The following is a 15,689-nucleotide window of genomic DNA, read 5'->3' as shown; positions in this document are numbered from 1 at the left end:
ATAATAAGAAGATGTGAATGCACACATCACAGGAAGAAAGAGTGCCTCTGATGTCAGCTGCGGTGTCAGCCCACTCCTTACTAATGCCAGGGAGAGTGATAGAGAAGTGGTGTAGTGCTGGGCATGTGCTTCAAGCAGAGGCTAGAAGAGAATGTAACTGCAGCCACAAATCCATTTGGAACTCTTCACCCACCAGCTTTTTTTAATGTAACTCTGCTTGTGTACCCCTTTGTGGGAAAGCAAGTATCTTGTTTGTAATCTCACAGCTGTTTTATGTACACGAGAGGGCTTAACTGTAACAAAAATCACCAAGTGGGAAGATACAATGACTAGAGTTGCTATTCTGCAAGAGCTTTTTCTAGTGTCCCTTGTAGCAGGGGTGGGTGAAGAAGCATTAGGAATGTATCATTGTTTCTGATGGTAATAAATAACCATTTCTATGCTAAAGAAAAGCAAGGTTCTACTTCATAAGGAAACAGGTCTGAATAGTTCTTTCATAAGAGTAAAATACAACAGATTCATATTTCAGAAAGTAGTAATTCAGCTTATTCAAATAATGTTTTCAATTTACTGGCAGCAAAATGTGGTGGCACTTAGTCCAATGAAACAAATGAATTAAAAGAATATCTTAAGCATGGTTCATTGACACAAGGACTTTATCAGATAAAAAATCAGTAGCCTGTGGTAAAGTGATGGCACTTTAAACCTCTTGATTAAAAAAAAAAATCACACTATCCTTACAGAGGTCACATGTGTATTATGGAATGCTTCCTAGCTCTATTACATTAGTAAATTGAATTAAATGCTTTAATTCAAATATTGTGCTCAGGCTACTTATCTAATAAGCTGAATACTATTGTCTGATAGCAGTATCAGTTGTGAGGGAGTTTATCATGTCTCCTTCACATTGTCAGGCTAAAGGAATTGCTGCTTTTTATCTCTAGATACCAGCTGCCAACAAATCTCTAGATTAATTTATGCTTGCTTTTTTTTTTTTTACTTAATTGGATGAAGGGAAAAAAAATCCTGGTGTGGAATATACTTACCTATAATAGCAACGTGCATTAGCCCTGCAACACCTTTGGCTGTCCTGGCTAATGTGTGTTGTTTTCACGATGTTTTCTTTCTTCTTCCTCAGTGCCATCCATCTCTTCACCAGGAATTCTTTTACCCCCTGAACAGCCACTCCAGGGAACTTTAGAAACCTCATTCCTTCCCAGCTGTAAAAATCTGCATTCTCCAAAAGGACTTAGCATACACTTTCATAATAGACTGGTCTTGTTGATCTCCTCATTGCCTGTTTCTTCTCTTTTTCCCTGTAATCTGCCTTGATTAGTCTGGCAAAAAAATTCTAGAATTTGCTCTTTGTCATTTTTATTTTTGTGGGAGGAATCTATGTGAGAAAGCTGTTCAAGAAATAAAAGTGGAAGCTTTGCTACAATTGTTTCTGTAGCTGTGACACCGTGACAGCCATCAAGCATCTCCAGAAAGCATGTATCTGACCTACTTTCATGGTTGTCCAGCACAATAAACCTGTCTTCCATGTGAAATTTTTATCTTAGCAAATCAGTAATGCTTTTATTAAAGAATTATTTACTTTCTTAGAAGTACCAGGATTGTTGGTATTGGCAAGATCACAAAATGGTGTGGGAGTGGAATTATCCACAAGGAATTCAAGTGAGTAATGAATCTTCTGCCTATGTGTCTCAGAGAATTTAGCAGTGTGGAATTTAGGTACTGCAAGGACCTGACTGTAGTCAGCACCAGCCTCTGCCTGTCCTTCAGCCAGAGCTTTTATCTTCCCCCTGTCCCCATGTACCTCCAATTTTTCCACTCCAGCTCCTTGCTCCAGTCTCCCCCATCAGCTCAGTCTCTCTCACCTCACTCTGCATCCCCAGTGCTGTCCCCGGGCCTGGCACCTGGTGCTGCAAAGCCAAGAGTCAGAGCTGTAGAGCCTCCAAGCAAGGCGCTTCCTGACAGAGCCCCGGTGGCTCATTGGGACCTGTCTGAATTCACTACCTGCACATTGGCATGTCTCTTATGTGGCATGGGCAAACTGATGCTGCTTTCTAAATATTGTAACTTGCTCTGATTTGGGCAAATTGACAACAATGACAAAAGCAGCACTGCTGATGCCATTTCAGCCAAATTGCCAAGTGGTAGTTTAAAACCTGACTGTCTTGGAGCTTTTCTAGAAAAAAAAATACTTTTGGCTTAACACATTCAAAACAACATATTTTCCAAATCCTAATTCTCAGAAACAGCTAAGCCATTTTACCTAGAATTTTTTCTCAAGTGATTCTGCTTCAGGCTTGGAAAATTTCAGTATGAACTGCTGCTTGCATAACATCCTCTCCCCCTAAACTGGCACGTGACATACATGCACAGACACATAACACAAAATCCTGACACCAATGTGTGCAGCTAAGCTTGCCAGCCTATACTTCATGTATCTACTAAGTATGAAAACACAGTGTTTATATTCAAGTTGATTATGTTTATTTTTTTAGTATCTAGCATTTATGGATGAGAAAAGTCAGACAAAAATGCATATGGTGTTTTGTATTCTCTGTTATGAGATTTCTGTTTCAATTAGTCTTTGTAAACCTACTGCTGTAAGTTTAGCAGCAGTAATACCCCACAGCCACATTACAAGACCAGCCTTTGGGAATTTCATCCTACTTTAACCTCATTCCTTTACTGGAGCTCTCTCTTTGCATCCCATACAGCCACACCTGAATAAACTATTTTGCATCTGTTTTCTCTTCCAGGATTTCAGCTAGGAAGTACATTTTTTTTGGTCTCACTACTTCTCTCCACCACCTGTGTATTATAAGGATTTCTTCAGTTTTTGTCTCAATGTATGCCTCTTTTCTGTCATGGCTGTTAGATAAAATATCATTAAAGTCAAAGCCCTAACCTCCTCCAGCTCAAATTAATCCTAATACATCTTAATGAATCAAGTGCCTCTGATCAGCTGAGGTAGATCAATTACAACATATCTTCTGCCAAGGGTGGTATTAAGCAGCACCACTTAAAAACCCCTTATGACAGTTTAGTACAGCTTATCCTTTCAGAGGTGGCTTGCAGCTGGCTACAACTCTCAGTGTGCTGTAGGACCAGTTTATAGGAAAGTCTGTCTCTACAAGAGGTGAACCTCAGACTCCTCTGAAAATGCTGTACCACTTCCGCAGGGAAAGGTAAGGAGATACATGAATAAAACCACTTGTGCAAATCCCTTTTCCTTTATTCTGCATAATTTGAATTTGAGACTGAGAGATGGCACAAGACTTTTCAATGCTTTCATTACAATGATGCATTCAGGCCTGAGAAAAATCAGGACTAATGTATACAAAACACCTGGTAAGCTATTTTTGTCAGTCTTTTAAATATTAACCCATTTTATATTTATTGTATATAAAAGCCCCTTGGATTAGAGACAGGAAATTGAAAAGTTTCAGCAAAATTTTATTTTGATCTCAGCAAACTGAATTCTTAACACTCACATACATTTTACATGGGTTTGTATCTCCATAAGTGGCTATAAGTGCTAACAAATCACATTTTCAAAGCACGAAAACAGTCCCAGTTAATTACAGTATGTAAATAACCAGGATAATACACATAATAATTCATGTAACAAAATAGGCTGTAACTCTTTAGTTGCAATAACTTTGCTTATAATTATTTAAAAGGCAGCCCTGATGTTAATTTTTATGCTATGTATGAATTGCTTATGTTAATAGCTAAAAACCTTGTAAAAATAAAAATTAAAAAAAAACATTTGCTTTGCCGATCTCTTATGAAGTAAAAAGATTAGTCTGTATGTCCTTCTCTCCTTGCATTTCTCTCATCAGGAACAAATACAGACTGGGAGGTTTTTTGCTGTCAGGTTAAAGGATAACAGTGAGATACTGACAGCACAGCACACCAAGCTAAAGCACTGCCAGCCTCACAGTGAAAGATAAAATTCAGTTTTCTAGCTCACTCCAGTTTCCCTGTGTCTATTTAGGGAGCCAAAACCCAACACAGTTTAATGTTCTGAGATGAAAATAGAAGCAGATAAAAAGAAATTAGATGTACAAGAATGGGGAGTGAACCACAGTTTGAGATTATACGTGTTTTCATGGGCAAAAAAATTGTATTTACTGTGTGTGTCATAACAAAGAACCTCCTGGTCAGTGCTTAGTCTGCCATACACTGGCCTGTCTAAAAGGGCCAGAATGAGGCAGAGCATGAGGCTTATATGGCAGATGATACCATTGTTTCAGTAAATCTCATCTTTCTGGAAAACCTTTCTTGCTATGACACTCGGAGCTACTTGCTGTTAATAAGGTAAGGCAAGATTATTTTCTGTTTCTGCAGTTTGGCACTACAATCATAATTTTTTAATTACCAAAGATGGAAGATGTTCCTGAGCTTTGAGGATGGAGGATCTGGTTTGTATCCAAACAGACAAGTCCCAGATGCAGTTATCTCCCTTTGACACATGTCCTTCCTATCTCCACCCAGAGAGTGCTTCTTCCTCATTTCTCTTTGACACAGTCAGAACTTAGCTTGCATAATCTCCAAGCCTGAACTTCTTCCTCTGTTAGATTTGAGGGGTTTATTATTTGCTACATACTTGTGGTCATAGAAAATGGTGACTGTTATTGATGCTGAAACCAGCTCTGGAAACATGCCCGCCTGCCTGTGGGTGATGGGAAGAGGCAGAGAAGGGCTGTGTGATGTAAAATGGAGGTCATGGTCTCCCTGAATTTCTCATCAAAATATTATGAACTAGTACATATAAAGAGGCTTCACTGCTGCAAATTCTTGCTGAATGAGCACCAGCTTCCTTGCCTGTCTTTTCCTGCTTCCCTGATTTACTTATTGCTCGTGTCTCAGTCAGTGCTTCCCTCTCAGTCCTCTCTTTCCCATGTGCCTGTGACACCAGGACATGGTTTCATTGCCTCCACACATTCACCACAGTTCCAGCAGCAGCACCTCCCCTGGAAAACTGAATGCATCACACCCACATACAGCAACCATGACAGAGACTCAGCATGGCCAGGACTGTCTGTGCCTGAGCTGCAGGGTGCCTGATGCCACTGGCATCTGTCAGGGAGCCACCCTGCATGGCCAGTGAGGCGTTAGCATTTGCCTGGTGCAGTGTGACTGTGCTGTGCAGCTCATGTCCCACAGCACAGTCAGAGCCAGCCTCTGCTGGGTGGGTGTTGCTTTAGCAGGTCCCAGGTTCATGTGGTCATCTTTGGCCAAAGTAGTAAAGAGCAAATATATTATGTGAAGACCCTTACAAAGCCTTCCTTTAACTCATATAAGACCTCTGAAAAAGTCTTTACCTGAAAAAACAAACTCGTTTGCTAACCCAGAAGCCATGCCCTATACCTTCCATAATTTTTTTATCAGAGCTGGCCCTCTCATTCTCTAAAACCATCCAGAGAGAATAGTACAGAAGGAGCAAGACATCTTCTCCCAAGTGAGTCAACTTAGGTGTGCATATACAGCCTACTTACTGCATCCCCAGAAGCAGTGATGCAGCTTCAAGAAAGTCTGGTTATGAAAGGTGTGGGAAGAGATAAAGACAAACTTGGTGAGTCACAGGAGAATGCCAGGGGCAGAGCCTGCATTCAGAACTCGGAATCCTGTACTCCCACCTGTAAACCTGATAATAGGTAAGCAAGAAGGAAGTGATTGATAATTAAAATAATTATGGAATAAATTAAAATAATTAGTCTTATTTATCTTCTAAAGTGTTGTCCAAAACTGGAATCTCGGGATTCCAGGCCCTCTGGTTTTGTGCCACCTTATAAAATAAGAGTCCCCATCATTAGGTTTTGGGAGAGAGTTATAATTTGTGACACTGTCCACTTGTGCAGGGGTGCAGCTCCTCAGCTGGGAGAAAGCATCAAAATGGGAAATGGGAGTAGTGAAACAGTAACAAACCAGCTCTTTCTACACTCCAGATATTTTGCAGCTCTTCCTTGGGTCAGTCTCAGGTCAGTCTCAGTGAGGCAGAAGTAGCAGTTTGCTATCCCCCAAGGGCCTGCGTGGGGCAGAGAGGCTGCGAAACATTGAGTGGGGACGGCGGGCGAGCCTGCCGGCCTTGGCAGGAGGTGAGGGATGTGAGAGTTTGGGCATCCACAAAGAAAGCTGTGGCAGAAGGTAGAAGATGGATGGTGATAATGTAACTGCAGCTTCTGCATTCCTGGTGACATCCTGCCTCCCTCACCCCACAAAGCCTCATCTGGGGTTGGTGCTGTACTCCTGGGGTTCCTCTGCTTTCTTCAGCTGTACACAGCACTATTACAGCTGGTCCAAATGGAAGGTTTTAGCCTGTTTAGTTTCTGCTGCTTGGCTGAGTGGTTTAGCAGTGGTGCCTGCGGTTGTGTCTCTAGTTCCTGGAAAATCTAGGATTTCCAGGTGGTCCCCCACACAGATATGTGGAAGGCCCATGACTGGGTTTGCACAATCAGATGTGCTTAGGCCACTGTAACTTCATCTTACAGAAACAATATCTATGTCAGTATTGTATCAAGGGTGCTGGCTGGCACCTGCAGCTTGTGTGCAGGATGGAGAAAGGAGGCCCTTTCTTTCCCATCCCTGCCAGCAGTGCCTGTGCCAGTCTCCTAGGGGTATTTCAGGCTTCCAGGACCAAATGACCTGCCCTACATAGCACAAGCAGTTAAAATACACCAAGTGGAGTCCCAGATGTTTGCAGGGATCTCTGCCACAAATTAAGGAATAGAAAGAACAGAAAAATACATTAGAGAAAGGAATAAACAAAAGAATTGTGGGGAGTCAAAAAGAAGGCAAGGGAAATATAGATAGTACATCCCATGTTTGCAAGAAGAAATCCAGAGCTCTCACTACCACAAAATAATACAGTGTAAGCCTATGCAGTTACTGCTGATGGTTAAATAACTGCAACAAACTTCTTCTGGACTTCACATACACAGCTCGAATTGTGCAAAGGCAGAAGTGACTCCAGACTTTGGTTTTCTCACTTGGTTTAGGTTAAATCAAAAGTCTGACTGCAGTCAAGAAGAGCATCCTCTGGGTAAGAAGCATATAAAAACTGCTAAATGGTCCATCACTAACAAGAAATTTGTGTGACTGGATCAGCCATGGGTGATGCAATGACATTTTCTCCATTTATTTTTCAGCATTTTTGCCTTTAGAAACTGGGTAATTGGGGTGTGAAGTTTCCTACCAGAGCAAAAACCTGATGGGAAGGTCTGTGTTGTTAGAGTCACATGTAAGCACCATGTGAAGCTGACGAGATGCTAGAGACAGCCTAATGAGCAAAACTTTTGTATTGTTAATACTTCCAGTGATTCATAAATTATTGATAGCACTCCTGAATGCATGGTGGCCAGGAGGGAGGCCACTTCACCCACAAGGAATGCACTAATGAAAGGACACAATAGGATTTCATAGTCAGAGAAGTTCCCTGGAAGAGCAAGAGCTACGCTTTTCCTATTGGAATTGAATGGCAAGAATAAAAACAGGTGGGAGCGCTGAAAGAAATTCTCACTTGAACAAAAGGAGGGAGACAAGGCTGGGTTGGGCATGCTGGATCTGACTAGGCTATGAAACAGGGATGAGGGTTAGGGGTAGACTCCCAGAGCTCAGCTGCAGGCTGGGTGGTCCCTGTCAGAGCAGAAGTATTCAGCATTAGGCTGCTATTAACTGAGTCATTCTTTAATTTATGGGAGCAAGATAGGCCCCAAAAGCCCTAAGTGACAACTCAGTAATAACCAGGAGTCCGGCACACCCTAAACTGTATTTTGATTTCCTCTTTTGTGACTCAAGAATGCAGCTGCCTCCTTTGTCTCCTTGGAATAATAGTAACACATAGGCTCTTGCATTTAAGCCCGTCAGGTGTTCACAGTGAATTCATGCAGGAGCAACAAATGTGAAATGCATGTCTGATCTGCTGGGAGCATGGGCTCTGAACAGGCATCTCCTCGGGGCTATCAGCAGCCCGAGTGAGACCTGAAACCCGCTGAGTCTCCCCTAGCTCCTGGCTTCCCTAATTTGATGCAGATGAGTAGCATTCCTGAAGTCACCTGGTTACTCACCTGAGCTTGTGAGCTGAGCAGCACAGGCGGGATCATCTGATCCCACCTGTGCTTCCTCAACTCATGTTTCAGAGTCAGCTCAACTTGTGCAAACCCACTGACATGCCCCAAAGGACAGAAACTGAAAAATGTGGTGAGAGTTTTTCAGACAATAGTGTGACTTTGAATCTAATTTAATATATTCATGTTTAATGATGAAAACCAAGCAGCAGAGGGGTTACGTGGTGCTCAGATTTATGCATGCATTATAATTAGAAAATCAGTATGTACTGTACGTGTGAATTCAGCCAACAGAAGAAAACAGCTTGGATATGTGCAACAATGACATGTATCCACTCGTATGTCAAAGCATAGGGGGTTTGTTTTTTGTTTCTTTTTGCTCCTTAGTCTTGACAAAATTTTGAATGTAATATTTTATTTTCAGTAGAGCAGTTTAAGATAAAGTAAAGCTTTTTTCTTTTTGTTTTTAACAACATATTTGCACAAAGTTAGAAAGTGAGCAATGATCAGGCTTAATGTTTAAAAAAAGAGAAAGACTTAGGGTGGATTCTTTCTAAGCAGCTTCTAGCAGGTAGCAGTTCTGCAAGTGTAGTGAAATTAGTGTTTATAAATGTTACTATAGTAACTGTATCTGTAGCCACAAGCTGGTAGACTCAAATTTCTGGTAATCTGGTGAGCCTCAAGGTATAATGGAAAAAGAGAGACATGGTATTGTAAGGCAGCCATGCTCTTGAGGATTCAAGAAGGAACTGCAGTAAAATTATTTGCTTCCTGACAACTTTCATCTTTGATTTTACTTTAATGGAAGTAATAAGTTTTCAGGCTTTTAAGGTTCCTAAAGAATAAGGTTGTTCACCTAGGCTGTGATCCTGTGAGCATTCACCTGTGCAGCTTCAGACATAAATGCCCACTCAGTGGCCTCGATGCACATCAGTGGAGTTATTCACCTGTGTGAAAGCAGGAAATGTATTTTCAGTATAAAAACTGTAATTCATTACATGCAAGTGTGCAAACTTAATGCTGGGTTAAATATCATTATCTACTTGGTTAAAGGAGAGCCTGGTGATTTGGAAAAAAAAAAAGGAAAAACATACAGGGGGATGTAAAGGTACGTCAGCTCCCAGGAAAACAAGGAGTCTATGTTCAGGCGGGGATATTAAGTAGTCCATTGCAGCTAGCGTGTTGTTCCAGATGGGCTCTTTGCTTTTAACATTTGCTCTGCCGAGGAGGAGTCGTGGGAAAGCTGAAAGCGAAACTAAGCAAGAACAGTTTCATTTTCAAGTCCGAAAGCAGAAATGTAAACGGCATCAAGAAAATGCAAGCAAAGAGCTTCTTAGGGGCTGCTAACATACAGCTGCTATTTGCTATTTTAAAACGGGATTCGGACACGTACAACAACAATTTAAAAATAAAAGACGAATATAATTATCTCCTAAATTCCAGATAAATTGGATTTTTGCATCACGTTTAATTTCCTATTAATCTTGAAGCTGCTACCGCCAAGGGCAGCGGCTCCTCCACCTTAATCAGTCCGTCTTAAAGCGCCGGGGATGGCAGCAGCCATCTTACGGGTCGCTGTCACAGCTGCTGGGAAGCCCGAAGCCAGCCCCGGCCTCCGCCGCGGACTCCCCGGGGTACCCCGGCTCCGGCGAGTCCGCGGCGGAGTCCGGGAAACAGGTCTGACCCCCACCCCCATCAACACCGTGTCGATTTTAAAACCTCAGCAAAATCAAAATAGAAATGAGTAAATAGGGAAAAACAACAGATCCCCTTGTTTCATTAAATACCTCATTTTATTCCATTCTGGTTTCCTATCATTTCATGAATATGCCAACTCGCTGTATAGCGCCATGCTTGAAAATATCCCCAGGAGCTGCGGAGGGAAGAAGGACACCGCAGTGTGTGTTTGGGGGGAAGGGTGTCACCCACCCTTCCCCCCACATTTTACCTCGCATAAAACTAGTTATTTTTGTTTTCCCCATGCAAGGTGCCAAGGCCCTGTGCCTGCAAGAGGTCTCTCTGCGCTGGGACTTCCCTCCAAACTCATACCGCTTCTTTGATAGTTTAGCTTCACACATCAAAGAACCGTAAATCCCACGCAAACGCCCAGCCTCAATACCAACCCTTTAAACCGTGGTGCCGTAGTACGGAATTGCCATTTGTGGTTTCTCACGGCTCAACCGCGGTTTTACATACGTGCAACGGGGCAGAACCGCCTCACACCCGCTGCACTTGCTGCTGTGCATGGAGTGCGCTCTCTGGAGCAGGGCCATTTCCTTAATTTAACTTTCAATTAAAGTGTAATCCCTCTAAGGTATAAACTGACCCGCTCTCAACACTTGTTTCTGGACACAACAAAAACCCAAGCCCCCGAACCATGACACGAGAAACTGAGCAGAGTTTTTGAATTAGCCGGTATTTCCAACAGACCCGTACTTTTACATTCAATTAGAAATCATCTGGGGAAAAAGACTGGACGCTTCAAATGTGGCCGCAGAGTACACGGTGTGGGAAGGCAGTGGTTAAGCCAAACAAAGTAGCGGCACTCCGAGAGGCTGCTGCGGCAGCGCCGCGACCTCACCGGGGTTCGGGACCGTTTGACACTGCCAGCGATGCCGCCTCTTTTTAGGGCAACTTTCCGCGCAGCCTCCCGGAGGGCCGGGCAGGCTCCATAGCTAGTGCCGCCGCCGCCGCCCTTCCCGCGGGGGCGCCGCCCGCCCCGCGCAGCCCCCGCGCAGGGAGGCGGGCGGCGGGCGCGCCCTTGCGGTGCGCAGCGGCGGGAGGCGGGTGCCGGCCCCCCCACCCCCGCCGGCGGGGCAGGAGCCGCCCGCGGAGCGGCGGGTCCCTCCTCCCGCCCCCCCGGGGAGCAGCCGGCGGCGGCGGAGCGGTGAAGGGGAGGGTCTAAGGCCGGGCGCACCGCGCCGCGCCGGCTGGCCGGACGGAGGGGCGGCTGCCGCCGCGCCGCGGGCATGGCGGAGCCTGGCGGCGGCGGGGCCGGGGCGGCGGGCGGCGGCGGGCCGCAGCAGGGCTCCCCGGCCGCCGCGGGGGTGGCCGCCGGGGGGCCGGTCCGCAGCGCCGCTGAGAATCCCGGGGGGTCCGGCTCGGCGCGCACCGCCGGGAAGAAGGCGCAGCTGCGCGCCGCGCCGCGGGCCAAGAAGCTGGAGAAGCTGGGCATCTACTCCGCCTGCAAGGTACCCGGCCGGGCGGCCGCGGGAGCCCCCCGCCCACGGAGGGTGGGGATTGATGGGAGGGGAGGGAGGAGGGGAGGGAGGCGGTGGGGAAGGGCTGTGCCCTGCCGGACGCGGGGGCGGCCCGACTGCCGCCCGGCGCTGCCCGAGGAAGTGGTGGCTATCGCGGTGCCGGTGGATCCTGCTCCCCCCGGAGCTTTCTGGCCGGTGGCCGCAAAAATTAAACCCGCGCGCACCGAGTAGGGGAGCGCGCGGGTAGCGCCGCCTCCCTCCCGCCCGGGGAGGTGTCTGTCCCGGCGCCGCCGCTCCCGCTGCCCGCCGCTCCGTCAGTCCGTCCGCGGGAGGCGGTGGCGGACGGGGCGGCTCCCGGTGCCGGCGGTGAGCGCTGAGTTAGCAGCGCTGCTGCAGCGCTCCCCGCGTAAACATCCCGGGCGGGGAACGGGGCACCCCTCTGCTCCGCCCGGAGGTCGCGGCTCGGCCCCGGGCGGCGGCTGCTCCCGCCCGGCCCTGGCGGCGGTCTCGCAGCCCGGAGCTGTTGACACCGCTGAAGCCGCTGCTCCGAGCCGGAGCTGCCACTGTCGCCAGCAGCTCTGGCAGAGGAGCGAAGGGACGCGGCCTCCGCGTTTGTGAAAGTTGTGTCCCCGGCGGTCACGTAGCGCCAGGCCGGTGTCATGTGTGTGGTGCCCGAGCGGACGGCAGGGTCTCCTGTCCACCTGTACCCTGCCCCAGCGGGGCTCTGCTCCGTGTCTGCCCAGCGCTCGCATTCAGAAGTGCTGCTCCTGGTTTCCCATCACAAGCACTTTCTGTCCACCTGCGATTTTCTTCTTGATGGGAGAAGCAGGACTCGCTTGTTTATTGTAGACGGAGGGAGCTCGGTCAGAGCTGTCGCTCCCGCCTTTAGAGCTCTGACCGCGGGCATTGTCGCCTGTGCTCAGAGCACGGGCCGCTGGCTGCGCTGCTGCTGTCAAGGCAATTTCTGAATGCACAGCGGGGCTGACATATTTAGATTGGCAGTGCTGATGTCAGATCCTCTAGAAATGCTTTCATCTTTGAGAGTAGCTGTTTGTGAAAAAAGTGCATCTTATTTTCTCTATTCTCCAACTTTGGCAGATGTTAAGTGAAAGGCCAAGCTAACAAACGAGACAAAGCCCCATTGCACCATAGTTCTGTAGTTCTGGCTGGTGGTGCAAGGAGATGTAGCTGTATGTTGAGGGCATGGCGCAATGCTGCCATGGGAGGGCAAATTACAGAAGCCACACATTGCAATGTCTTAGCTGTTTCTACATGTGCAGGCACCTACACTTCAGCTTTGGTGCATGCATGGGACAGTGCGAGGTTACACTGGTGCCAATAAGGTTAAAGAGCAGCTGCTGTACTTGAACTTTGCCACACTAACTAAGCTTTCCCAGTGATAATTCCCCTTTGCACCCCCATATTTTAATGTTACCAAGACTTGCTAATAAATGAAGCTGTTTGTGAAGTGGGTAAATTTTTCGTGGGTTGTTAGGGAAGTGTGTGTGTGTTTGAATTGCTTTTTTCTTCCCTGATTGGTGTTTTATTTTTCCCTCTGATGCACCTCCAGATGATGTTTTTGAGGGCGAAAGCCTTCTGTAGTGCTCTACCCCACAGAGGTTGCTGTGCTGTAAAGAAGCCTTGTCTCCTCTGAAACCCTTTGCTTTTTGGGGGGCTCACCAGCCTCTCTCTTGCAGGTGCTTTGTGGTAAGGGGGATGAGCACCGTTTGGGAGGGGAGGAGTGCACACTGTGGCCTGCTGTCAGCTCCTCTTTGTCTCTTCCAGGACTCTGGTCATGGGGTACAGAGCAGGAACAGCTCCTGTTGTCAGTGCTCTGCTGGATGTCCTTGCTGGCCCTCGTCTGTGACAAATCTTAGATGTATGTCCCATTGGTACTGCAATGATGAATGGAGCAGGACCCATGGTCAGGGAGTCTTTGTCCTGCCAGGATGTAGGCACAGTTCCAGCACTAAATACTGCGCTGTGTTCAGATTAAAATTGCTGTTCGACTTCTCTACAGTAGTTCAGTGGCAGGCAGCTTGCTTTCAGATCTCATAACAAAAGCAAGTAAGAAGACTGGAAGCTTCTCACAAGCTTCTCCTGTGGGATAAGGTGGGAAGGATGGTGCAGGGTGGAAGAATGTTTTATTTTTCTTCCTGAACACCTGGCAGATGCTCCAGAAGGACACTTCTTGGCTTGTAACATTAGTAGTTTGCTGGAAACTGTAGCCTGGAGAAGCTGGTTTGCCAACTGTAGCAGTGCAGTATGTAACTTTAAACTTTTTCTTACTTTGGCTTGCAACTTCTCTTCCATTGATTTGGCATTTGTGGATGTGAGTGCAAAAGAGTGAGAGAAGGCAAACACTCGCACTGTTTCTGCAGGGAATTTCTTTTCTCATTCAAGTAGTGATTATAGGTGGATCTTATGAAAATCTACAAAGAGCTGTGCAAGTTGGAGTGCTAAAATATGTAACGGCATCTTTAATGTCAATCATCTTCTCCCACATGAGTTACATTGCAAAATTCAGCATGCAGAATTTATTAGGAGCTTAACCTCAGAGATGTTTGGAGTAACAGCCAGGGAGCACCTGTCTGCTAGGGATGAAGTCAGAACACACGAAGGTGGAGAGGTCAGTGACCGTGCAGAGGCTGAATCTCACTGGTGACAGCAGAAATGCTGAGCAGGGGAGACTAAAAGGCACTGCTCTGGAGCAGGGTGCTTGGTCCCCAGGAAGGACCTCCTGGTCCTTCTTTACAACCCATCCCTTTTCATCATGGGAAACGTGGACAAAGGCTGCTGGCAAATACATATTTGGTGTGCACGTGTCCTGAGCAGAGTGAGCCTGAAGTTTAGGGAGCTGAGACTAGACAAATGTGGAGTTTGGGTTTTTTTTCCTGATAGAAGAGCTGGACAGGAGAGTTGTAGCTGTTGAGCTGCTCCACTTGACTTGTACTTCTGTGAGAAAAGTCTGTGTGGAAGGCATAGAACAAGCTCTTCTTAGTAAAAAACCTTCTTAAAAGTCCAAGTCTGGAGGAGGAGGGTGGCATTCTGAACAAGATATATAAGAGGAGTTGGTACAGTTTTCAGGACTTTTGGATGTACACAGTAGTGCTGTGTGCTGTGAGGGATTTTGTATTTGGCACTTGCTGTATCAGTGTGTATGAATGGCTGCATACATCATTTTGGTTTTGTCCACTGTGAAATTGAGCATTAGGCATGTGAGCTTGCAGCATTTTATATAAAAGAAGCACTGTGTGACTTACACACATAAATATATTTAATGAAGATGTAGGAGGAAGCCTCCTCTGCATTTTTTTCCCTATTGGTTTACAGTATGTGAAAATACAGCTTTCTCTCCCGTCTCACTGGGAGCTTTTTTGTTAAATAAGGGGAAATATGTACTATTTTAGTATACTAGGATTTCTGTAAACTTGTTTATTTTTCATTATGCATATCTTACAGTAATGCCTGGGTGGTTACAGATATAATTAGAGCCCAGTAGCCTAAAGCACTTGCACAAAGAATAATACCTCCTTGAAGAAAAGCTTTTTGCTTTAGATAAACAACGTAGGTAGAGTGAGAAGGGTTGTGATGAGATGACTTGGCCAAGGCCCTGCAGCAGGTGAGCAGTGGGCAGATGTGGAAGTAAAATGCCAGCTCCGGGCTCCAGACCAGCTGCTGATTCTTTCTGGAAGCACTTCTTCCCACTTCTCATTCTAGAGTGACCTCTAGTTTTCCCACACATAAAAAAAAATAAAGACTTCATGAGGTAAACTTGTACCACCTTTTCCATAATAAAATATTTTATTTCCTGATTTTTATAAGGTAGATTGAGAAGAGGCCAATTTGGCCCTGTTACTGCTGGGCTCTAGCTGAGAGTACAGCTCTTTGAAGCTCAACCAGAAATGTATTAAGATTGTTTTCTGCAAAAGTGTATAGGAGACAAAGAAGTCATCTAAAGCTTTCTCATCACTTTCATTGTGGAGTGAATCTGTTTTATAATGTCTTACAGGCCCAAATAAAGCATCTTTCTTTAAATAGGAAATCTACCATTAACTTAACAAGGTAGGAACTGGGTGCTTATTATTAATAAAAGCTTTATATGGTAGCCTACTTCTCTTCTGTAAGTGAAACTGGAAAGTACAGGGAATAAAATAATTGGATCAATCAATTAATGAACATGCCCTTTAAGCTACCCATTAAACTGCTTATTTTGTATTGTTAAAGTTAAATGGGTCAGCTAATTTCTGATACATATGAGTGGCTCTTTGAGTAGTGTCCAGCTGTCTGGTTCTTGGGTACTGGACATATGAGTAGGAAAAATATATGATTTAAATTCATCAATGTATTTATTATCATTTATGTGATACTCTTTGATAAAGTCATCATTTTGATCTTGCTGCCA

At 45.7% G+C, this 15,689-nt stretch overlaps 2 protein-coding genes across 4 annotated transcripts in view; one reads left to right on the top strand and one right to left on the bottom strand.

Moving 5' to 3' along the window:
* Positions 1-974: 974 nt before the first annotated feature.
* On the bottom strand, positions 975-4,680 carry LOC137472256 (protein phosphatase 2C-like domain-containing protein 1). The gene is given in 7 exon segments (XM_068187239.1): positions 975-1,103; positions 1,106-1,233; positions 1,235-1,276; positions 1,278-1,348; positions 1,350-1,549; positions 1,552-1,805; positions 4,625-4,680. Coding segments are annotated over 7 exon segments (858 nt in total). The 3' UTR covers positions 975-996.
* Positions 4,681-10,895: 6,215 nt separating this feature from the next.
* Positions 10,896-15,689, top strand: part of KAT2B (lysine acetyltransferase 2B) — a 40,200-nt gene continuing 35,406 nt past the window's right edge. Inside the window, exon 1 of one of the 3 annotated variants that reach the window (XM_068207347.1) lies at positions 10,896-11,275. In XM_068207347.1, the coding sequence (XP_068063448.1) occupies positions 11,054-11,275 (222 nt within the window). In that variant the 5' untranslated portion in view covers positions 10,896-11,053. The remainder of the gene's footprint in view (positions 11,276-15,689) is intronic. The other 2 variants (XM_068207356.1, XM_068207336.1) reach the window with 2 other exon arrangements.

Source organism: Anomalospiza imberbis, chromosome 1, assembly GCF_031753505.1.
Source record: "Anomalospiza imberbis isolate Cuckoo-Finch-1a 21T00152 chromosome 1, ASM3175350v1, whole genome shotgun sequence".
Classification (NCBI taxonomy): Eukaryota; Metazoa; Chordata; class Aves; order Passeriformes; family Viduidae; genus Anomalospiza; species Anomalospiza imberbis.
Note: the sequence above shows the minus strand (reverse complement) of the source record. Positions and strands in the feature narration are given on the sequence as shown.